The 25571-nt window shown below is 40.5% G+C and overlaps 1 protein-coding gene across 5 annotated transcripts in view; it reads right to left on the reverse strand.

The window, feature by feature from the left end:
• Nucleotides 1-25571, reverse strand: part of BICD1 (BICD cargo adaptor 1) — a 167549-nt gene that overhangs the window by 22416 nt on the left and 119562 nt on the right. For 3 of the 5 annotated variants that reach the window (XM_042837994.1, XM_042837996.1, XM_042837997.1), the window contains exons 4-7: nt 23921-24358; nt 17455-18549; nt 7313-7464; nt 662-869 (exon numbers count right to left, since the gene is read on the reverse strand). In XM_042837994.1, the coding sequence (XP_042693928.1) occupies nt 662-869; nt 7313-7464; nt 17455-18549; nt 23921-24358 (1893 nt within the window). Of the gene's footprint in view, nt 1-551; nt 870-7312; nt 7465-17454; nt 18550-23920; nt 24359-25571 lie in introns of all 5 variants that reach the window. The other 2 variants (XM_042837992.1, XM_042837993.1) reach the window with 1 other exon arrangement.

Genomic DNA, 25571 nt, shown 5'->3' on the forward strand with positions numbered 1-25571 from the left:
AAGCAGCAAAATATTTGCATTAGGCTATGAATGGCAGCCATCCCCCTTCAAAAGGTTGCTTGCTCCTATGCAGAAAAATTGATCAGAGTGAACACATCCATATTCTTTTTGCACTGATGAAAAGCAAGTGAGCATCAGAGCTTAACAAAGAGATGCAACTTCTTTTGTGTTAAGCACTGAAATGCTCATACAGAACAATTCTTTTAGATTTCAGATGCTCATTATGAAAAATCTTAAGGGAAACTTAAGGAAGGGTTGTTAAAGAAAATATATTTACACTAATATTAAAGACACACAAGATGCACCGAGACACCAACACAATATAATGCAAAACACCGCATTAAGAAGGAGGAAATAACATTGTGAGTAGGTGGACCAGAACCACATGTTGCCAGGCTTTGAATTCTGTATTCATATGTTCCCCACCTCCTTCTCCCCACTCAAATATAAAAAAGAAAAGAAAACCAAAAATAGAATGTTTACAATTCAGTGAACGACTTTAATGAAAGTCTGGACACTGCACTGTACTATAAAGATCACTGCATGCATACCTTTTCCTCTGAGTGCCACTGCTGACCAGTAAGTTTGGCTGCTGTGGGCCCTGACTATGCAGGAGGAAAGTGTCTATGGTTGGCACGGTGGCTGATGCCTCCTCACTTACTTTAGGGCTGCCGATCTTGCTCTTTCCAAGCTTGCCTTTGCTGCGTCGGGACTGCTCATGGTCGAACTCTAAATCCTCCAGTCGTTGGGTAAGGGCAAGTTTTTGCTGGATAGCCATGCGCAACAGAGAGTTTAGGGTCTTCTTCTCATCCTCTGCAGCTGCCAGCTGCCTTTGCATCTCATCCAGCTGCGTGACGTACTCATCACACCTGGGAAAACAAACAAGGCAGAAATCTGGGGAACTGATCCAAGAACCAACCCTAAAGTGATCGTAATTCCAGACCTCAGTTAAAGGGGCAGATTCAGATCCAAGCTTTTGCTGAACCAAATTCTGGAAGCAGAGAGCCTGTATTCTTGTCCTGCTGAATAAATTTGGACTTGGATCTGAATGCCAGTACTTCTCAATCAGCAGTAAAACCTGTATCTATAATGATAATAATGACAATGTAATATGTTTCTAATCAGTTAAGTAAACATTGGATCTCTGAGACAGATTTTGAAACAAAACCACCTCCTTATAATTTCATTAGCATTTAGGATCAAATGCAGTTTAATCCTGCTTTAAACATTGATTCAGTAAAATGAATAGGAAGAGCAAGGCATTTTAGAATGGTCTTAGTGACTTTTTGAAGTGAAATAGTTACAATTCATTAAAATTGGAAACATCTAATCAATAACAATGGTGGATGCATGCCATCAGTGAAATGATTCACAGCTAGCAACACTGTCTGATCATCAGACAGTCGTGGCAATATCTAAGGACTTTTTATATGAAATAATGCATCTTTCATCAAATCTCCTCCCCACATATTACCTGTGTAAATTTAAATAACTTTCCTATGTAATTACCACAACATACTGGATGAGGATTTAACTTTATCATTACCATTCACAGAAAATAAGGAAAGAAAAGCGTGTTAGTTTTACTTCTCAGAATATGTGAACCAATAAATTTTGTGAATTATTGCAAATGGAGTGATTGCATTTATTTATTTATTTATTTATTTTTGTAACCTTAAACTTCTCTTTGGGAAACAGAAGCAAAACATATGCAAAACTTCACACTTCCCCTTGTCACACGCACACACACGAGGCACTCTCCTTTTGAATAACTTAGGCACTTTAACTCAAAGAAAAATGGTTATGCCAGCCGTAATTTCAATTATAGTTTCAGTATTACCTTTCTCCTACAGGACCTTAACAAGCATGACTGTATATAAGCCCTGAGGTAGAGAGAGATTTCTGAAACATTGTTTGACTTCAAGTGCACTTGCACATCTACTTCTGTTGCAGGCTATGAGATCTTGGCCAGAGTTGTTGATGAAACATGAAAATGAAACAAGCATTCTGGAAATTAAATTCATTTGAAATAGGAACTACTATAAGGTCTGAGCTGTCAGAGTTTTAAAGATTCAATCATGTAACCAAATGTATCATCCTGTATCAATTTTTCATTCTTTCCTGCTTTCCTCTATTTCAAGAGGACACTTCTTTTCAAATGCATTTTCTGTTGAGAATTACAATAAAGAAGTGACATCTGCAGCAACACCTGTAGCACTGTACCACTGGAGGAACAAATTGCCTTGCTTTAGGATGCCCAGAAGCATCCTAAAAAATTTTTTCTTTTTGGAAGAGGTCTGTTTTTTTCCTCAGGCCTCAGGATGTTCTTGTATCTAGAAATCTGCTTTGCGAAACAGCACAACTGAACAGTTAACATAACTTCCATGAATGTGGACAGTACTGAAGCAGACTAAGACAAACTTGCTGTGAACTCTTAACAGGATGGCCTTAGAAACCTGGATGAATTAAATGCTGTTAGCTGGCCTTAGTCTCGAGATAAAAACAATTCCGTAAAGACAACATTTTCTAATTGTTCTCATTAACTGCATGCCCTTTCTAGAAGTTTCCCCATAATAGCAATCTAGCATTCTTGGCAGTTCAGTGCAGTGTTTGGGCGGTTCCAGTCATCTGACCTCCACCACGACGCGAAGTTTCCTATTATTTTGCCCAAACATGTGGGCCATTGTCCCTGTGCCGGTTGCTCAAGAACACGTATTTTTTGAGAAACAGCATTCAGAAAGGGTAAACCTAAATCAAACAACTGAAGGCCATAATTAACTTTAGAAACCATTGAATTAACAGCCTGAGATCTCCTTGAAGTCTGCAGCAACAAAGGTTATTCCATATAGTGGGAGGTAGCTACTGCCTGCAGCCATGGCATTTCCCTGCAATAAAATAATCCCTGCTATATCCCTGAGGGTAAGGGATAAAAATAGAAGTGTTTCCAATTTAAAAAGAAAAAAAACTTTACATGTTCATATTGCCTTTTGCCCATGTATTTTATAAACATTAGTGAAGTCTCAAGTCATAAAGAGGAAGAAAAAGTTAAGAGCTATTAAGAGAAATTACTTCTGACACAGTGCAGAGCAGCGCAGAGCAGGCAGGGCTCCAGAGCTCTGAATGGGCCTTTTAAAAGAGCTCAAGAGATAGTGCATAACAGAAATTACATTACATCTTCCTACACAGAATCATAGAACAGTTTGGATTGGAACAGGCCTTAATATCATCCTGTTCCAACCCCTTTGCCACTGGCAAGGACACCTCCCATTTGACCAGGTTGCTCAAAGCCCCATCCACCCTGGCCTTGAATGCCTCCAGGGAGGGACCACCCACATCAGAGCTCTTTCCCACTTTGTGCCTTGTCCTATGATGGGTGTAAAATGCAACTGACTAGTAAATAACACTGTTGTCTTGTTGTATGCTGGTCTACTTATCATGGGCACAAAAGTCAAGGTTTCATCTATTTCTCACTTCTTTTGTCTCAGAAAGGAAGCAGACAAATGCATAGGCCTGCTTATTTCGTATAAACTAACACATGAGGAATGTAAACCGAATAATGAATCAGGCCTAGGCATAATTGAGGTCACATAAATCTTAGCAGAGCTTCAGGTAAACCCAGAGACACTGTCAATGACATATCTCTGCTCTGCCAATGTAAGCATAATTCTCTTCTACTTATAAATGCTTTCTCCTTCAGGATAGCTCTAGGATCTGTCCATACTTCCTAGTCCATCCCCTAAGCACGCGTTTTCTCTAATTGTAAATCATAAGAAAATCTCTTGATGGACAGAGAATAAAATCAGTGCATGCAGCATCAGCAGTGTGACAATATCACAAACGGTATTTCTTGCTCTCTCTTTAAGAGAGTCTCTATTTAAGATGGGAAAACAAATTTATGTAGGGATTTGGTAAAATTAGCTTCCGATTCCCTCCCAACAGGAAAAGCAGGAAAGGCTCACACAGTTTTTCTGTTCTGGGAGAAACAGCACAGAACATAAGCAGACTGGGAGTCTGATGGGCAACATATTGCCCACATATCAAGCAGGAATTTAAACTCTGTTCTGCCAGCTCCACACAACCCACCAGCACACAGCCACAGAGATTACTTCTTCAGCAGAATTTGCAGCAGCAGGGTTAATACACCATTAAAATGCACCAATGGAACTGCTACTATGAAAGAGACTCCATCAGTGGAGTCTACTGCATGCCCCCAAAACTGTATCACAGTTGACTTTAAAAACCAAAATATTTATAATGCCTGAAAGTGAACAATTATAGTGTAACATTACCTGTTCTTCTCAGCTTAGATAAATTTTATTTCTCCAGTTAATTTCAACATCTCAACCTTCTCCAGGTCTCTCAGCTTTCCAAATAGATTATGAGAAGGGCCTAGAAAACTGACCCTCTTTCACCTGTAAGTCTGTTGAATTTATGTGGTTTCAAGATTCAAGAGAAGTGTATGGGGAAAAGGGAGCTTGAACTGTGGTGAGGACCTCCTTGACATCCTTGGCAGCTCTGAAGTAAATTCAGAAGGGGATAAAGGCTAATGAAGACAGAAACAGGAAGCTGTAGAGATCAGGACCACAGAGACTTTGGATTAGGAAACAAACAGTCCATGCAAATAAAAAGATCAAAAGAAGAGGTACAAGCTGGACAGAATGACTTTGGAGTTGAGGAAGAGCAGAAAGGAAGAAAGTACTCAAGGATTGAAGAATGTACAAGTATCAGGGGAAATCATGGAAAAAGGAATGCTCCTGCCCTCCACATAATGAAGCTTTGGAGAACGCTGTAATCTTTGTTATTCAAATCAGAGTCATCTGTGCTATTCTCTCCTTATAACATGGCATGAACTTCATTCAGTGCATGTGATGAAGAAAGCATAAAGTTCAGCACCAGAATGAACATCCATTCAGGGGTCAAATGAACAGAAAGGAAGAGATTATGAAACAGAAGGTTTCATAATCAACCTTCATTGGTCAATCAAGCAGCATATACAATCATTTTCAGATCTATAATACAGCTCTATTCTCAGAGGGATGTTCTCCCTACAACAAAAATTGAGAAGTACTACATGATGTAAGATTACCATGGGGAAACAACTGTTTTACTTAACAAGAGTAAACAACTGGGTTTTTTTCTGTTTTGTTTTTTAATGAATGTTGCTACTGAATCAAATGTTACTGCATGGAGAATCTTACATTCTTCTATTTCCAAACAGATTTATCTTCTTGAACGAACATCTACAGCAGATCATGGCTTTGTCATTTAAACAGCTGCTATTCCAAATGAAGTATTCAGAATGAGTCAATGATTTGAACATTTAGATAAACTGATTTTGTTATGAAGCTGAACACATCAGAAAGTAGGGAAGGAAAAGTAATATTTTATAATATTTTACAGAAAAATCTATAGGATCCCAGTGATGTGCAATATTTTTCAGTGAGTGAGTAACTTTTCATCTCTGCCCCTAGAAAACACTGTGCAAAAGTTATGATCTCAAGGGCCGAGATAAATTCCATAGGCTATGAAGTGTGCTTTCAATCACAACTGCATGGAGTTTACAAACAGCGGTAGATAATTTGTGTGAGTTTTTTCTCTACTACTATTAGACACCTATAAAGTGGAAATCCATAACTCAGCAAGTCACTCAGGTTCCCTTTATAGTTTGTAGAACAGAAACAGAAGTTTAATTACAGCCCACATAAGACATTTAGAATAGGCATATAGATACATGGCACTATGTAAGCTTCATTCTCATGGAAAATAAGACACTGTCTCCTGCCAGCTTTAGGATATGTGTGTTCTGTCTGGCAAAAGTGTTCAGCCAGGATGCCCAAATGGGATAAGAAGCATTCAGCACACCAACAACCTAACATCCTCTTTAAGTAACAACTTTCAGATCTTTCCAAACTTGTTTTATCTTGCAGGTTAATGATATAGGCTCCACATAAGTCCTTTGTTTGCATTATGCTCAAGATGCTAGCTCTCTCCTCAGGGCTTAGTAGCCCTCCAGGTAGTCGTACAGAGTTAGTACATTTGTGTAACTCTTAGAATAATGAGTTTGTAAACAAAGTCAACAAACATATTTTTAAAACACACACAGAAGTTTGCTTTCCTGAAGACAATCTCTAGGTGTCAATGAAATGAACAGAGCTACCTTGGTTCACTTCACCTGATGAGTTGGTTCTTCATTTCCATTATGGCACTACACGTACTCTTCCAACGATGAACCTATGATGAATTTGTACACAGCACCAAAGTCATGGCATGCAAATGGCCCCTCCTCCATTTTTCCATCTCTCCCAGATGCTGCTGCTACTGTCACCAAGCAACAAAAGACCAAAAAAGGCTGGAAGAGGTGAGATGGCACCTATATACTACAAGAGAGCGCTGGGGAGATGTTGGCATGAGGCACGAAGTCTTACTGCTTACAGATTAAAGTTCAAGCAAGAAATCTGCATTGCATTTAATCATAATGGGGAAAAAAATCATGACATAAACAGAAAAATTTTCTGAGGTTACTACTATCTCATTTGTGTGTTAAGAATTTTTTGATGGAATCACCGGATCTTCAAATACAAATTATTTGTAGGTAATTTTTACAAAGCAGCTAAAAACAAAAGCTCTTCTGAGTGTGGTAGAATGAAAGAAGAGAGATGATTAATTATTGCCCTGTCAGGAGGAACTATGCTACAGAAGATAAGTGAAACTTTGATCCTGTGAAGAGAAGTTAATAAATTGAATAATACAGCTGGAGAAAATAAGAGTTCATGCTGGAATGTGAAATTGCAATGGCCTTAGAATTATTAGCGCTGGATTACAGCACAGGCTGGTTGATGAAATTGATTTTTCCAGTGGTAAGTAATAAATCTCATGATAATGAAAACACAGGATTCTGAAGATCATCATTATCCACACGACAGCTTTACACGACCGAATCATGGCATACTTCTGAATATGAGTATCAGCCATATAAATCTACTGTTTGATTTCCACTTAAAAAAGCCCTATAAATGCAAATAGACTGGAGACTGATATTGGCAGTTATAACACCTTATTCAAGGTTGCATTGACATTGCTATTCTCCAGCCCTATTTTCAAAGACGTGCTTCTCAGTATCACTTGAAAGCTTGCATGTTTTTCACAGCGTGCACTGTAAGACTCATTCACCTTCATCCAGCAAATCCCTGACCTTGCAAAAAATAATTTCTGTTTCTCCTCTTACGCACCCAACATCCATAGCTAAGTCTGCTCCTATTTAGCACACTTACTTTTACAGTGTTGAGGCAGATGGTGAAATCACTTCCCTTACCTGGTTGCAAACATTGCTCTCAAGGATGAGAAGGTTGCCGCATCCTCCTTCAAAGCCTTCAGCTCATTTCGTAGTTTGGTCATGGTTTCAGTCACCATAGCTTTTTCATTTTCGTATTTATTCTTCAGATTGGCTAATGCCACTTCAGCTGTCTGAAAACATAGACAAGGGTATTTGCTTATCACACAGACATCTGATAACAGCTAAGATGGTGCCCTTTCACGCTGTCTTTAAGTTGTACTCCAGGGGTGTCCAATCATCGGCCTGTGGCCTGCACATGGCCTGGCCCAGCCCATCCTGTGGCTGCTCCCTGCCCCACACCATCATGGCAGTGGCTCTTGCCCACCAAGAGGCTCAGCTCAGCCCCAGGCATGCACCCACTGCTCAGCAACAACCAAACACTGGTGTGTGATTGGCAGTGTCTGGGCTGAAACCAGGACAAGGAAGGCACAGTGCAGCACTAACTCAAGTTATGGCAAATAATTTTATGCATTTCGATACATTGGCTAAACACAGTCCTGTGAACAGTGAGCAAAATGCAGCCATGCTTTCCATTTTGATAGAAGAATTTGAGAATAGGTTTCAAGAGTGCTGAAAAAATTATCAAATTTTTGGTATATTTGTGACTGTTTTCAAGAGATAAATACATTACCTGCAAATTTTGAAATGGAATGTATTGAGTTGCAATCAGATGTTCACATCAAAGAAAAATCTGATCATGTCTCTCTACTCAACTTTTATAGGCCCTATTCCACCAGAGAAAGATATCCCTCGCTTCATATTCACACCTTGTTCATGTCATCGCTTTTCGGCATTATGTACATTTGTGAATAACTGTTTTTAGGGAAGAGTAAAATTTCATCAAAAATCTCCAATGAGCACCTTGAGAACTCACTAAGAATTACAACCACTGCCATTGAACCAGACCGATGTATTATTTTCACAAGAACAAGGTCAAATATCCCACTAGTTCCATGTTCATCTCACTTTTTTTTTTTCCTTCTCCAATGTTTTACTTAAAAAATCTAAAAAAATAAGTTTTCTTAGTTATATACATTAACTACATTACATATGTGATATATAGCCCAAGACAACTCCTCTCAATGCGGCCCAGGCACATTGAAGGGTTGGACGCCCATGTTGAGTTCCATGAAGCCAGGGAAAGGAGAAAGCAATTGAAGGCACAAAGCCAGTCCTAATGAGCTGTCTACAACTTGAAACCTTTAATTTCTGTGCAAAACCATGCAGCTGTATGCTGAGGGCTCAGACAAGTGATCAAGTAACTGCAGCTTGAGGAGTTGCTAACACATTTCTGGTTTGCAGTAAGGCACCAAGTGTGTCTGACCATGCTGCTAAGGCATGTTAGACTCAGCCTTTGTAGCTGAGGGCTGGCCTGATGTGGTTTTCTTCATGCACCCTGCCACGGCTTTCTTTGCATGAGGTGACTGCTAGGCTGTGGCAGGTTGTACTTTATTCGACCACTGGCAATACCTACTGTTGCGCAAAACTACATTATGTTGGCAGCTTTAGTAACTACAAAGAAGAAAAAAGAAAGGATAAATTAGAATTTTCATTTAAAAGTAAAGCAAGGATTTGTAGCCACCTAATCCTTAATTTCTCAGCTTCCTTCTTTCTTTCTGTTTTTTCCGTTTCCTCCAATAATTTGCTTTATTTTACTGCCCTACTGCTTATAATAGTTATATTTGTTTCATTTTTGCAAGAGTTGAATCTTTTGTTGAACTGATGAAGTTTAGTATCATTTTGAAGTTATTCAAAATGTTTAAAGATATACATTATCTTTATACCTACTGCTGCTGAGACAGTTTAAATTATTACCGTTGAATGACATGAAGAAAAAACGTTTCCATTGCCTTTAGCAGGGGTGGGGAGGTTATCATTATTTTTTCGCTTCATTTAGTGCAGAATAAATTGTAGCATTTCAGCAATTACTTCTCCCCTTTGAGTACTTGAGCCATCAGAAGGGGAGAGAATTGTAGAACAGCGTTATTTTAAAGCAGCAAGCAAGGGAACATGAAAATAAATGCTAATGATCAAACAGTTGGAAACCTATTTTAAAGTCAGTTGTCTGAACTTGCTGGATTTGTCACTAACAACGTCTCTTAACAAAATGTTAATGTCTGCTAAAACACAATAATTTGCACTTGGGGAAATGGCACAGTTTCAGGCAGCAGCACCACCAAAATTTTACCTTTTTTTTTTTTTTCCACAATTGTGTACTCAACAATAAAGTTATCTCCACTTTCACACTAACTTACATTGAGAGATTTTAAAAAATCCCTAGCAACTACCTGTAATTGTATAGGTATTTGCTGAAAGATTTTCCATGTCAAAGTTGAAATCCTCAACAACTGATTAAAAAAATAACAAACAAAAAAAAACCCCAATAACAACAACAAAACAAAACACTCAGGGATATATTCAAATAAATGTGGCTTTATCAATCCCGGTGACATGCTTTGGTATAATGCAGGATGCTTGACATCACCCTGTGCATTGTTAGGACAAATCAGAAATCATCAGATTTCAGAGCTTTCTGTGTTTTCAGGCATACTAAAATGCACATGTAAATTAACACAGAGAAGAAAGATGAATAATGTTTAATAAAGCTTCTTTTTTGAAGGGAAATCTAGAACACAGTGAGTCGAGGGACAAATTCCTGCTTAACAAGCATGATTAAATCAGATTTACTTACGAATCCTCAGGTCACTAATGAGGCAGAAGTGATTCATGAGAGCACAGCTAGGATTTACAGGTCAAACCGAGTTTGGCCCCAAAGCTGGAATTCAAAGGTCTTTGTTCTGCAAGAGAAATCCAGCGTACTGTCCTTTATATATGACAGTTCAAACAGAATTAATGTAAAGATTTTTCCTTTGCTTAGGAATGAAAATGAGTTAAAGATATGTTCTGTTCCATCTAATGTGAGACTTCTCAAAAAAAAAAAATTGTTTAACTATCTTAGCATTGGGAATACATATTCCCTGTAAACCCAGTAGTTCCACATATCATGGAAACTGCGTGCAAGTACTAGACTGAAACAGTTAAAGGCAATCAGTCCCCTTCCATCTTAATCTTCCAGATACTTTTCACAACCAAAATTCTCTCTCTGTCCCAGTAGAGACTGAAGGGGAAAATATCCTGTACCAGAGAATTTCATGAAGAGCATCTCCTCTGTGTGTTCTGGCTGGGTAGGCTGACAGAGCAAAACAAAGTTTCAGTGGCCACAATCCAAATGACCTGTTTGCTCTGGCTATTTTACACTCCTAGAGAAGTGAGCTGGAATGCATAAGCACTGCGGTTTCAAACTTGGCAATGTTTCATCACTGCCTTTGTTCTGAAAATATTAGTAAAACATGATCTCAGTATTTTGAAGTGGGAAAGCATGAAGCTAATAAATGACTTCTGCTTTTCCTGTAGACTATCAACAATTTTCTACGCAGTAGCTTTCTTGAGGCTACTGGGTAGAAAAATTACTTTCCAGGTGTTAGAACCTTGTGAAAGTGTATTTTTCCATCATTAATGCCTTAAAGTAATTGTGTTATAATAAAAAATGAAAGCATGTAAAATATGACAAAATTCACATTTCATCATAAAACAACAAAGACTTCAACAGTTCTTTCTCTTTGTTAACTATTTTAAAAGGCTCCTCATATGCTCATTATATATACCAGACAAGTTCTTAACACTCTCCTTTGCAGGCTGCCAAGGGTCTCTCTCTGCAAGTTTCCTAAGAATGGGTGGCACAAGTTCAGTATCAGCAAAGTAAATAAAACTAAGAAAAATGTGTTTTTAATAGGGAAGACGAAGCAGGGAGGAATTCTTCTAGAAACCTGCAGCCAGGCAGCCAGGGCCAATGGAGCAGAAGGGCATCACATTCATGCAATGCTCATCTCCCTCCATCAGTCCTTGCAAGAGCTGGTGAGCTCCAGACTGTGCACATCTCAGGTTACCCAGAGCTCATCGGTTTGGGACCTGGATGCTGACCAAAGCTGACTGCTATCAGACTCCTCGGCTCTAAGGATGCAATGTAACTAAGTCAATTTATATTGTCTAGCTGCCACTGAAGGATTAATTACCCAGCTTTTCCCCAACCATACCTTTTGCACACCAGATGGTTTTCTTCTCTGCTTACCGTGAGTCAGTCCGGGGAGCCAAGCAGGCAGAAAATGAGCCTGAGGTACCTCAGAGTCAGGACGTGCAACGGGGAAATAGATGAGGAGAGAAAAGGCAGTTGGATCTCCTCTTTCAGAGGTACCCAAGTATCTGGTCCCCTCCACTGCACTGCTAGGCTGTGCCATGGATAGCATGCTCAGGAATACGGCCAACTGAAGACACAGCTTCATGCTGCGCTTCCTCCAGCAACAAATCTAGCCTAAAAACTGAGTTTGTCCTTCCTCACTGCCGATCTCCAAGACTGTCAGCTGAATCGTGTGGCTGTGCCAAGAACCAGTTCTGGGGAATAATCCAGGATATTAAAAACCTGGGGAAAGTGCTCTGAAAGTGAGGAGGGGGCAAACAAAAGTATATGTGTGCAAGCAAGGGGTGCCAGAAGGAAGCAGGCACCCAGGGCCCAACTGCTTTTAACTGCTCTTTCTGAAGAGCTGTTACAAGTCAGCAGTTACAAGCAAGATGAGAATCCAAAGAAGCCAGCACAGCTCACTAAGGACAGATCACACCTGACCAATCTGGTGGCCTTCTATGATAGAGTGACAGCATCGATGGTGCAAGGAAAGGCAACTAATGTCATCTACCTGGTCTTGTATATGGCCTCTGACCTTATACATATCCTTATTCCTGAACTGGAAAGATATGGATTTAAAGGGTGGACTATTCAGTGGATAAAGAACAACTTAGATAATTGCAGCCACGGGGTTGTGGTCAGAAGTTCTATGCCTAGGTGGAATTTAGTCACAAGTCCTCCCAGGGATCCATCTTGGGACTGGTGTTCTTCAGTGCCTTTATCAATTACCTAGACAGTGGGATTGAGTGCATTCTCTGCAAGTTTGTAGACAACACCACACTGAGTGGTGTAGTTGATACAATAGAAGGAAGAGATGCCATCCAGAGGGACCAGATCAGGCTTGAAAAGTATGCCCAGAAGAAACTAATGAGATTCAACAAGGCCAAGTGCAAGAAAGGCTAAGGGAACTGGGCTCATTCGGTCTGGAGAAGAGAAAGCTCCAGGGAGACCTCACTGTGGCCTTCCAGTACTTAAAAAAGAACTTCTAATCAGGAGGGAGACTGACTTTTTACATGGTCTGCTATTGACAGAACAAGGGGGAAAGGTTTTAAACTAAAAGATAGGAGATTTAGATTAGGTGTTGGGGGGAAATTTTCCACTCAAAGGGTGATTAGGCACTGGCACAGGCTGCCCAGAGAAGCTGCAGATGCCCCATCCCGAGAGACATTCAAGCCAGGTTGGATGGCGCCCTGGGCAGCCTGATGTAGTGCCAGATCTAAGGCTGCCCACAGCAATGGGGCTGAAGCTAGATGATCTTCAATGTCCCTTTGAAGCCATTCTATGATTCTATGACTCTGAAGCACTTGGCTTTAAGTGGGTGGGAATTACAAAGACATATCAGAGAAATTAGAGAACTTTACTCCACACCAAAATGCAGTGTCTGAACAGCACACAGAGAAATGGAGAGCACAAGTAAAAGATGAAGACGGGAAAAATACATGAACACTCTGTGGTGAAGTACGTAAAGCAGCAGGAGAGGGGCTAACAGCAGTGCTGGCAGGAGACCATCCAGTGCCAAGGAGTGGAACAAGTGAATTTGGTTGCTCAGCCTGTGCCTGTAGTCCCAGCGCTAGCTGCTGGCAGAGAACTTTGCTACTGCTGTCCAAAGAATGGTGCCTGAGAAGAAGGCAAGGAAGGAGCAGAGAGCTCCAACACCTGGTCTCCTGACAGTGTGAAATGCCGGCAGAGATGTGGCACACCATGCCTAGCACCTCTGTCCATCAGAATCCAGCAATGCAGGTTAAGTTTGGGGGGGGAGGGAGAGGAGAGGGGGAGAGGAGAGGTGAACACATGTCAGAAGTGGTGATGTTGTTTCCATGCCCTTCCTTATCCTTACAGAAGAGAAGCGTGCCCAAATTCAGCTTCCTAAAGGTTGCCCTCAGCAAATCTGTGAACACACCTCATATCCTTGGATATTCCATATCCTAGGAAGACTTTATCTCATTTATTTTATACTAAAAGAAACAAACCAAATAATAATAATAATAAAAAGCTGCAGAAAAAATATTAGCTGCTACAGTGGTAAGTACAAGAAAGGAGAACAGCCACCTGCCATTTTAGTGCAGAAATCCTATGCGGTACTCAATCTTTCCACCAGTGACACTGGACAAAATCCACTGCACAATGTCTGTGTAACATCTGAGCTTTTGTTTATGGATCAGATGTTGCATACCCGGGGTTATTCAATTATGTTTTCTGAACTTTACAGTATCTCATTTATGGAAGCTGCAAGCATCAGAGTTACTGCCAATACAGACAAGAAGGTCTTGCTGACTCAGTTCCTTCCCATGCAACTATTTACCTGCAAAAGCAACCAATTATTTTTCAGTTGGAATTTAAATTACATTTCTCTCACAGGCAGCTCTGCTTTCTGTTTGTTGTTAGACACCAAAATCAAAACCATTATTGAATTGGTCCTAAAAGGTATTATACAATTCATTTCATATTACTTTACAATTTATTCTCCTTGTTAATACTAAAGCTATTTGGTTTTGCTCCATGAAACTGGTGCTGACATAGCTATTATGGCTACAAACAGACACATACATCATGATCAAATCAAGCAAGCAAGCCAACAAGATATTACAACTTGCTATCTCAAACTGTTGATTTGTTTAATAATCAATTTCCTTGGTCTTAGGTTTAGAGCAGATTCTTACAGCAAATTTCATCTTCTTTTCTGGGTTATAGTGTTCACTGTCTTCTATTTCTGTCTCAGTCTAACACTGAAACGTTGATTTGAAAATATTTTCAAAGAAAACATAGCTAGAATAAAAAGACTTTAGCATTAAATATTGCCAAATGGATTGAGCTAGGCAATGGCTTGTCAGGTTCAAACAGAAATTTATTGCATGCTGTTAAAGATTTAAAAGCTCTAACTGCACTGCCACACTGCCAGGCCTGCTGAAAAGGAGAAACAGAGAGCCCTTCTATGCTTTCCTGCAATCAGGTAACTTACTGTAAAGAGAAGTGAATACAGTTCGTTGCTTTGCTCTTCTGATGAACCATGTGCCCCTGTGCCTAGGTAACAGAGGACGGCAGCACCCAGCAATGAAGCACGTGGCCGGGAAGGCTGTTCATTTAGGTGATGCTGCAGTACTTGAGGTGGTCACTAGATGGCAGCAATGCTTCCCTAATTAAGGGTGCGACTCCATTATCCAAAACCAACTCTGAATACAAGGTCCGGGGCTCTGCTGCTGGTCTCCCCATCCAGATCTTAACGGTGGGACTCTCTAGGAAGATACTGCCATTTTTTCAATGTATTTGATTGTGCTCATTTTGCTTTCTGGCATTATTTAAACCAGAAAATCACCTTAGTATCCTTGCTGGTTGCACCACCAACAGCTCTTTGTGGCAGCATTTCCACAAAGCAGGCCAGGAGCTGAGCTGCCAGCTGTGGCAGCTGGGATGAGGGAGGACACATTCAGCTCCTCTGCCTCTGTGCCTCTGCACAACATACAGCGTGAAAAGACATAACTGCATAACAACACCAGCTTCACTGGGCTTGCTTAGCTTGTAGAAGAGAAGGCTCTGGGGAGAGGTCATTGCAGCCTTCCAGCTCTTGAAGGAATCTTATGAGCAGGATGGAGACTTTATGCACAGACTAATAATGATAGGACAAGGGGGAATGGCTCTGAACTAAAAAAGGGGGCATTTAAGTTAGATGTTAGGAAGAAATGCTGTATTCAGAGGTCAGTGAGGCCCTGGCACAGTTGCCCAGAGAGCTGTAGGTGCCTCAACAGTGGAGACATTCAGGGCCAGGCTGGATGGGGCCCTGGGCAGCCTGAGCTGCTGGGTGGCAGCCCTGCCTATGGCAGGTCGGGCTGGGTGGGCTTTGAGGTCCCTTCCAACCCAAATCATTTCCAGGCTGGATGTGGCTCTGGGCAGACTGGTCTGGTGGTTGGCGACCCTGCACACAGCAAGGTGGTTGAAACTTGATGATCACTGGGGTCCTTTTCAACCCAGGCCATTCTATGATTCTATGATTTCATGATTCTACAATGCTCTAAGCCAATCACAACTGAAGCTTTTGAAGTTTTAGAGAAAATGCAAAAACCTGAACCAGATGTTCTCTGTGGGCTCATCTAAACAAAATGAATTGATGAAAAATATTCCCAACCTATTTCTGCTTACAAGTTTTGTTTTGAAGGGAGGAACTCAAGGGAATTAATCTTGACTCATGTTTCCTGAACATGAGATGTGCTTTGGGTTCTTGGGACACACTCATCACCAGAGACTGGCAGTACTGCTACAACACAGTTGTACTAACCTCCCATCTCTCTAAATTTCTACATCTCTGTTGTATTATCATGCCTTTTAACTTGAAAGTTTGAGGAAATTACTATTAGGCTTGCATGAACAGCACTGCAAGAGTTGATACACAGTTGAACAGTTGCTGATACTTATAAAAGTACTTTTAAAAGTTCTGAGCACAGTTTAAGATGCTCAATTTCTGAAAGTAGTAATGATAATAAAAACATTATAAGAGAGTAGGACTTAGCCACATTCTCTTCTAGTATCACTAAATAAATGATAGCTCTATGCTAATGGAAAAAGTGTTTAATTTGGAATCTAAAGCCATATACTTCAATTACATCTTAATTACATGGAAAATCCTCCTATAATTGCTCAGGGCTATTATTGCTTTGCTAGGCATGGTACTTGATTAATTGAATTAATATTTAACGTGTTGTATTGCAGAGAGGGAAGAAATGCTATAAAAGACTCAACATATATTGACATATAGCTGCAATTTAAGAATTCCCAGTACCTAGAAATGCAGTTGCAGATCCAATCAACAATTAAATTTGAATTTTAACTTCAGATCACCTGACCATTGGGAATTTTAACACAGAAATCCTATCACTGTCATTGAAGAATGGGATCCCATTCCATTAACCAGCATTTATGCCCCCATGTGGTGACCACAGCATTACTGAAGATGGAAAAAGTCCTTGCAGCCTCTTACATTCAGACTTAATTTAGACTTAATTTGGAGCATAAGGAGACTAACTGTAGTAAATACAATTTCATGCTTATATTTAACTTCTAAATTGCTTGCAGACCCAGAATCTATTAGATACACAGTGTTTGCGAGGATACAGCAAGCAAAAAAAATTGTGAGTACTCTTGAAAAGTACACCATTGTGAGGTGTTCTTTCTGCATTTTATATAGAATGTTCCAATTCTCAACTTAATTACATTGGTGTAACAGCAATAATAAAGTGGGTTGTTGATTTTTTAAACTACCAAAAATTTCAAAATAATGAGGTTTTTCTGTTCTTAGAAAATATAACTCCATCATGAATCCTTCTTTTAAAAAAAAAATGGCAGTTACTGTTTCAGGTAGTTTTCTCATGCAGAGATACCCCTTTTCTTAAAAACAAAACAGAAAATAGTTCAATTTCCCAAGGGATTAAAAACACAACAATGGAAGAAGTTATAAGAATAAAACAAAAATCATTCTAAAAATTGCAATGACCTGTAAAGAAAATTACTCTGCATTTAAACCTGTGTTTTATCACAGAAATGCCCAGCTCCTGTACAGTCCAAAGTGACCGCTTGCACTCTTACAACTGCCGTTCTCCTCCTGAGGAGTGCTTTAGCTTTGCAACATTTATTTTAAATGCTTGAATTTGACAGTGGGTATTCAAGATTTGTGGCCAGTGGAGTGCTACAGAGAACAAGAACGGGTGCTAGAAAACACAGAGCTGAAAAGCTTACGGGTGACAAGGCAGAAAGGCCTTCCCTCACTGTGATGGAGTGAAAGGCTCAGTAACCTGTGAGTGAAACCTCTCCACTAAAAAAACCTCTTGGGAAGGCTTGCCAAGCGACCTGTATAAATAACAGACACTCCCGACCTCCTGCTTTATTGGCACCTTACCTGCTTGTTGGCTTTCAGCACTGCTCTCAGGGTTGCTATCTGCTCCCGCTTTGTACTCAGGAGGGATTTCAGTTTCAGAATCTCTTCCATTAAGGCCTCCTTGTCTTTATCAATCATGGGCGCCAGCTCCCGGGCTGCAGCACGTTGGCGCGACAGCTGCAGCGACCGATCTACAGCTTTCTGCAAATGCTTGATTTGGTCCCTTATTATGGCGTTGAGGTTGTAGATGTTCATCGGCTCTTTGCGAATGTCACTGCTGTCGGAGACTGGGGAGGAAGGAGGGGCAGTGATGACAGGGGAAATTGTAGGTGTTTTCGTTGGGCTCTGCTCCTTGCCAGGCTCTGGGGCCTCTTTTGTCACCTGCTCGGTCGGAGTCCTGGCTTCTACAGGCGATGCCATTCCCCTTCTGGCAAGCCGAGGGGAAAGGAGACCCCGTGGGTCATCTGGGCCTTTCAGGCTGCCACTGCGGGTAACTCTGCTCTGCCTGTAATAGTCCAACATGACCCTGTTAGGTGTCTCGTTGTTGCACAGGCAGACGTGATGGTAGAGCTGAGCCAGCTCCTCGCTAAACGTCACCAGCTCGTCCTGGGCGGTGTTGAGGGTATTGTGGTTTTCATTCGCTATGCTTGTCATCCTTTGCAACTCCTTTTCCATATGGACCATCTTTTCCTGGCTTTCCTTGGTTGATTTCTCTAGGCTTGTCACCTGTTCATCGTAAGTCTGGATTCTGCTCTCATACTTGGCCTTTTCTTCAGTGTAGTTTTCCACATAATTATTATATTTCTCCTTTAAGGCTTTGATTTCTGCTTTAAGGTCTATCACTTCCGTAACAGCTACTTTATATTTACATTCTAGGATCTCCAAACCATTGATGTCCACTTCATAGTCGTGTGCTTCCTCGCTGGGGTCTCGCCCCTTCTCACAGTCATGCTCTGCTTTCAGCTCCTTGTTGCTCTGCAGGCCCCTCATGGCGTTGACGTGCTCCGTGAGCCTGTGGACTCGCTCATGTTGCTCGGTCAGGGCTCCTTTGGTGTGCTCCAACTGCGTCTGAGATTCCTGCAGGTTGGCCAGGAGAATGGCCTTTTCTCTTTCCACCTGCAACAGAGTCAAAGTAAAACACCCGGCATCTCATCCTACCCGTGCTCTTCTGCTCAACACCAAGCAGCCATTCACCACTTCCACTCCCACATTCTACACGTACATCTTGAGCGGTTCCAGAAACCATAAAATTCAGTGGATGCCCCTAAACCATAAAATTAAGTGTGCTACCATTTGCAGCTTTGCTAGGTCACAATTTTACACGTTGCTCACTGAAGAATTACTGCCCAAGCACTAAGGGTAGTCAGCTAGAGTAATGATACTGGAGTGATCAACACACATGTTCTGTGAAATTTAATAGGCATAATTGCATCGTTGCCACTTATAACATGTTACACTGATACATTTTACTGACACGTTTATATTTTCCATGAGTAGCTTTACCATCCTTCATGATTTTTATCTATATCTTTGAAAATTTCATGAAGGAGGGCATGATTTCTGAATGCAAATACAGTAAATAAATAGCTGTGTACATTTGCACTATTAGATTAAATAACTTGCACCATGTGCAAGTGTAACACAGACCAGGAACCTGAGCACATGCATCTTCCAGGAATCCCCATTCCCAGCAGTCCCCTGTTAACAAAATCCACTCTTTTAAAGACAGTGCAGAAGAAAATGAGATTTACAATGTAACTAACAATCCACCGATTCTGACCTAGTAAGTTCCTTTCTGAATATTGATAGAGAAATATGGAGTTGAAAAGAAGAAGAGGTACTGGAGGACTCTTTTGAAGTTTTAATACACAGCATCTTAAAACAAGCAAACAAGAAAAACTTGATGTTTTATCTGCTCAGATATTCACTGTTATGATGATACCTGTGAATGAATCTCATTCTTAAATTTTAGTGTAGTACTCCAACTTCTTTTTTTTTTTAATCAGCCTTTGTCCTTTTCTGAGCTGTGAATTGGGAAGCAGATAATATAGAATGCTTCTTGCTCTCATGGCTTTTGCAGCAGGATCCAGAGCCTATTAGGCTGACTGCTCTTTTTCTCTCACTGCTGTGGTATTTCAGCCCAGTGTTTACATTTTGTGCAGACAAAATGTTGTGTTCCACACTTCAGCCACATTGTGAGCAGCTGAATTACTAATTCAGAGAACTCAACACTGTCCCTTCTGAAGGGTCCTTCAAAAAGCACTGCCTTCTCTATCAGCATCCCTCCAGGCAGCATTTGGAAGAGTCAAAAGAGCCACTGTGAAACTCAGTGATGGAAAAGAAAAGGTTTTTAGAGACTCTGAGGATATTAATGCCATCTCACAAAATGTTCCAAGCAGTGGTTCAGACTCCTATTATCTCATAACAAGGCTTTCGAACAGTGGCTGCTGCTCAAAAATACCAAAGCACTAAGACTTATGATGATCCCTTGGTTTTACAGACAGACTTTCAAAACATGGTTTCAATTACTACCTGCAATGGATGGCAGGTAAAAATTGTAAGGACAAAAATAGAAGCCAAGTTGAAAACATCTCAAAGTTGGCCTCATTTTTTTATGCACAGGTGACTGATGACTCAAGAAGGAAAAAAAACAGGGTGAAAGCTCATCATTATTTTATGATCCAAAAAATATCAGTCTCTTTAGATAAAGGGAGCTCTACATAGGCACTGCATAGTCTGTGCTGTAGCCCAGAGGAGGACAGCTGAGGGCAATGAGTACATCATCAATACAACTTGCTGCCCCCATCTGTCTTTAACATGCATTACCAAAGAGCAGGCCTTCCATTAAGTAACGTGGTGTTAAAGAGGCACTCTGTTGAATGTCTGCCTAATTTCATCAGACAGAACCGATACTGATGGATTATTGATCTCAGCCATCATGAAGAAAAACTGTATCTGAGATAGTAGATATTTTTATGGTCATTCTTCTGCTGAACATAAATGGCTTCTGGAAACAAATACGTCTTTCAAATAGAAAGGATTGTTTCCAGAGAAAACACACAAATTTAAAACCCACCTGCCAGCTTGGACAGTAGGTAAATTGAAATACACAGACCTACTGAATTTTATTCATCCTAGTCCAGTAATTATGGATGAAGCTAATCCACTTCTGTTTGACAAAAAATACGTGCTCCTACTTCCAAGGAGAAAAGAACAAAGCTCCAACTGCACTTAGAGTACTCCTTCTGAATAGTAAGACCTCTGCTGTTCTTAGGGACAGAAATTGTGTTTCTTGTTTGCAACATACTTTTATTTCCACACAGAGCAAATTTTTGGGAATAGACTACCATGTTTCAGTCTGTTCATTTGTTTCTGACAAAATTAGTAGCTGCAGAAATTATCCATACCATCGTCTTAAAATGGAAATAAAAGCAATTCAAAAGCAGTTGCACCTATTTTGAAATGCACTCTTCCTTTCAAAGATCTCAGCTGGATGAGACTTCCTTGCAATCTGTTTGATAGTTTGCAGTTATGAAAGCCAATTTTATCATTGTTATTTATCTCTCACCTCTTCTAGGAACCAATACAAAACACATAGTGCTAGCATCCCAAAGTTGCAAAAGGAACTTTGCCTATCATGCTAGATCTTCTGGTACATGTTTCTTTTTGAGATTGCAGAGTGAAAAACTTGCCAAACACAGGTAACAAAAGGGAAATCTGAAGTTTCATTCTCTCAGAAAACAAGCCCACTGTCCTAATCACATAAGCATACTTCCCAAGAGAGGGTCATGTTCAGCAGCTCTATCATAATACATCTTTGAGTAAATGAGAGGAGCATATGCCAAATGTTGAGATATAACTGTCTGAATGCCACATGGCAAAGACATTGCTAAGGAGGAAAAAAAACCAAACAATTTTGTTAAAGAATTACCTTTTGTCAGCTTGAACCCAATTAAATCTCCCATTTACTGTGGAGAAAAATTTTGGAGGAATTTTACACAGTTAATTTATGTGACTCAAAGTGAGTTGAGACAACCTAACAGAGAAGATGATTGCTTTAAAAAGAGAAAACGTCAGCAGCTTGCAGCAAGCTGTCCCAGTATCTAAATAAAAGTGTCCTGCTAGGCCTGTCTCCCTTTTTCAATCCTTTTAACATCCCTACAATGCTGAATGATGTTGAAGGCAACTTACGTAAGTTTGCTCAGGCTCAAGAAAGCCACTGACACCAAAAAATGGTTATGTTTATTTTCTAGGCTCCTTCTAGGGTCCTAGGACAGTTTCTGGCTGGGGAGCATCAGAAAGCTGACTGTTTGTTTAAGAAGCATACAAAAAATAAGCAATGTTAAAATCAGAAGCAACAAAAACATTTGCAATAACTTTCAAGTAGAAGTTTGCTGATTCATCATGCTCAATATTCAATAAATCAAGACAAAATACCGCCAAAAAGTCATGTTTTTTCCATTTTCAAACATCTTTTGTTACGTATTTATTTTGCATTTACTTAATTGTAAATTATGCTTGAAAATAATTGAGATACATATTAAAATGTGAATATTTCAAAGATTTTTTTCTGAAGTTGTGTATTTCTTAGCACTGTATTTCTGAATGAAATCAAAAGATGCCTGTAACATGTACATAAAACATATGCATAAATGTATACATACACATGAATCTTCATTCAAATGAATATTTAACCAAAATAAACATACAAATTCTATTGTAATACTGGAATAGTTCTCCCCAGAATTTTTCACAGGAGTGAAGTTCCTAATTTCAAGCTTTTCTAGTTAAATTATGAACTTTCTGCATCAAAGCTATCTGCACAAAGCAATAGATATCATAAACATTTCCCATGTCAAAGCTCAGATCAAAACTTCCCATGCTGTGTTTGGCAATGAAGTAAATAAAACAACTAATGCTTCAACAAATATAGGGCAGCCTGTGTAGGGATTTATTATTCTTCAGCAAGAGCTGCAAATTGGGCTTCTTCACCTTCACCTCCAAATAGTTTCTTGTATTTTAAGTAGGCATCACTCTAGAAGGGGTACTTTTGACAGTGCCCAGCTAGAAAGCGCTGGATGTTTCCCTGAAGGTGCCAAACCCTTTCAAAGCTCTACTGGCAGAACTGATGTTTCACAGCTCAGGCAGAGGGACCCCCTCACTGCATTGCACTGTATCCCGTCTAAGATGAAGTCAGCACTGGGATGTCAACTTGAGTTTTTATCTGGCTCACTCCACAGACTCCTGTTCTGGATATGTCTGGGCTGAACTGGAGAGCACAACAAATTTAGCAAGAGCAAGTGTAGGATTCTGCATCTGGGAAGGGGCAATCCAGGATCTATGTACCGACTTGGGGATGAGAGGCTGGATAGTAGCCCTGTGGAAAGGGGTTTTGGGGGTTATGGCTGATGGCGAGTTGCATCTGCGTCAGCAGTGTGCCCTGGCAGCCCAAAGGGCCAAACTATGCCCTAGGGTGTCTCAGGAACAGCACTGACACCGGGCGAGGGAAGGGGTTGTCCTGCTCTCCTCTGCACTGTGCAGCTTCACCTTGAGCACTGGGTGCAGGTTTGGGTGACACAGTAAAAAAGGACATAAAACTCTGAGAGAGTGCCCAAAGGAGGGCTGCCTAGGTGGTGAAGCATCTGCAAGATAGAGTGTGTGAGGAGCAGCTCAGGGCCCTGGGTTTGTTCAGCACAGAGCAGAGGAGCTGAGGGGAGGCCTGATGGTGATTGCAGCTCCTCACAGGGAGCGGAGGGGCAGCGCTGAGCTCTGCTCTGTGTGACAGCGACAGAACCCAGGGGATTGGCAGCTGGGGGTTAGGGACAGGGTCTGAACCAGAGGGCGGTGGGCATGGAAAGGGCTGCCTAGGGCAGTGGGCATGGCCCTGAGTGCCAGAGTTCAAGGAGTGTTTGGACAGCACTGTCAAACATAGGGTTTGGATGCTGTGCAGATGCTTTGGTGGTGCCGTGTGGGTCCAGGAGCTGAGTTTGATGATCCTTGTGGGTCCCTTCCAAATTGGGATATTCTATTATTCTAATGCTAGGTATTAAAAGAAATGCTCCTCTCCTTCTGTTCTCTCTTGATGGTCAAATCTTGCTCAAACTGCATTTATTGGCAAGTCTGTCTGTATTTCAGTGTTATTTCTTTTTCTAGAAAGCTTTGTCATTCTGAAGAGTACTTGATTCCACTTGCAACCTCAGAGACATCTCCGCTTATTAAACAGAAGAGAATCCAACTATCTGCAACTACAATAACTAAATTACTTCCTCCTCTTCCCCTTAAACATCAGCTCAGCTTATACCAATTCTGTGCAGACAGGAATGTCTTTTTGGGTTATCTTTAGCAAAACCTGAATATGGAACAAAAAGTCTGAGACGTGACATAGTCTAGAACATCACTGAGAGAAGTTGAGGTCATTGCAAAAGCTGGCACCAGGGTCCATATGAAGTGTGTCCAAAAGCTTTACGACATTAAATGAAACTCTTACCTGCATGAGTTGCTGCTTCAGTTTCTGTATTTCTGATATGTTGAGCTCACTGAAGAGATCAGAGACGGGGTGCAGAGATTCTCCTTTCCTACTCGTGGGAGTTCGGTAGTCACCGTTAAGTTTCACAAGAGACCCGTGGATATGTCCATTCATTTTGTCATCATTGTTGGGCTCACTTGTATCTTCTGCAAACTTTAATCCATCTACTGATATATTAATATGATTATTATACATACTATCATTGAGGTTGATGTACTGGGAGAGTTCCTTTCTCAGATTGTTCTTTTGCTCCCTTTCATTTTTTAAAGTTTCCAGAGCTTCCTCCAGCTGATGCTCAGCAATCTCCTTCAGCCGGATGGCATCTTCTAGCTGACTATTAAGTAATACTGTCTCCTCCTCAAATCGTTTAATCTCATGCTTTAAGCCTTCGTATTCAACCTGAATTAGACAAGACAAAGAACATTCATAATACTAAAACTTGAGTCATGAAAACCTGCCATTTATCAGCCCTATTGAAAGAAGTGCTACAGGAAATGCAACATGAAATACCACATATTGCCTGCAGCTGCAAAGAATTGTCTCCATAGAAAATGTATGTGGAGCTCTCACTGTCGAAGATTCCACCACCCATTTTTTCAACATGGGGAGAATCAAGGAACATTGTACTTTTTTCCAAGTAACTTATGACTTAAGTAGGTCCAAAAGTACTGCCTCCTATTTATTTCCATGGAAAGTAAAGTGGATACAAAGAGCACAGTAACACTACTTGATAGAGTACATTCTCAGCTCCAAAACACTATCCTTCATCACAGACATCACCGTTAGCTGTGCATTTTTCTGCCAGAAATGAACAAGAGTCTGCGTACTGAGCTCATAAATATCTGCACAGCCACCCAGAACACAGCTTATCTTTCACTTCGTTGTCACCACTGCTGAAACTCACCACCCATCCCTTCACTGTGCTCATATCCCTTGTTTGGTGTTCATAAACATTCAGCAAGCATTGATGAATATCGGTGAGTGCCATTTTTTCCTCATGGAGGAATACAGTGGCACATTTTTGCTTCATATGTACTTCCATGTCAGATGCCATTCTGCCAGACTGCCCCTCTGCTGCCATCTGTCACACAGCAACAAAATGTAATGGAATATTGTTGGTAAGGCTCAATCTCTACTGCTATACCAACAACAACCACCTGAGATCATGGGCCAACATAATAAAATATGTGGCATTACCTTCAGAGCAGCCCTCATACTTCATGCAGATGTGTTTTTATTACGAATTACCAAAAGCAACATTGGTATATCATGGTATGTATAGATCTCAGGTTAATGTAATCTGATTTATTAATGGCAAGTGTTCTGCAGAATACTTCGTATCTAAATATTTACCAGATGTAAAGTCACTCAGGCATGGATATTCTAAAGTGTCTGGGTGTCTTACTAGTGTTCAAAAATATTGAAGGAAAAGACAGAAACTGCAGGATATTCCCAGCTCTCTTCTTTGTGTTAAATGAGATTCTCCTTTATTCAAGAGGTATTTCGTTTGAAGAATTAAACAGCAAACTATTCATACAATCCCTTTAAACTCTAAGATCCACTTTTTAATTTCTAAATGCCAAAAATTCCCCCTGTTGGGTGAAATAATGTA

Source organism: Centrocercus urophasianus, unplaced genomic scaffold (genome assembly GCF_019232065.1).
Source record: "Centrocercus urophasianus isolate 14NV4802_14NV808 unplaced genomic scaffold, USGS_Curo_1.0 seq_73, whole genome shotgun sequence".
NCBI classification, from domain to species: domain Eukaryota; kingdom Metazoa; phylum Chordata; class Aves; order Galliformes; family Phasianidae; genus Centrocercus; species Centrocercus urophasianus.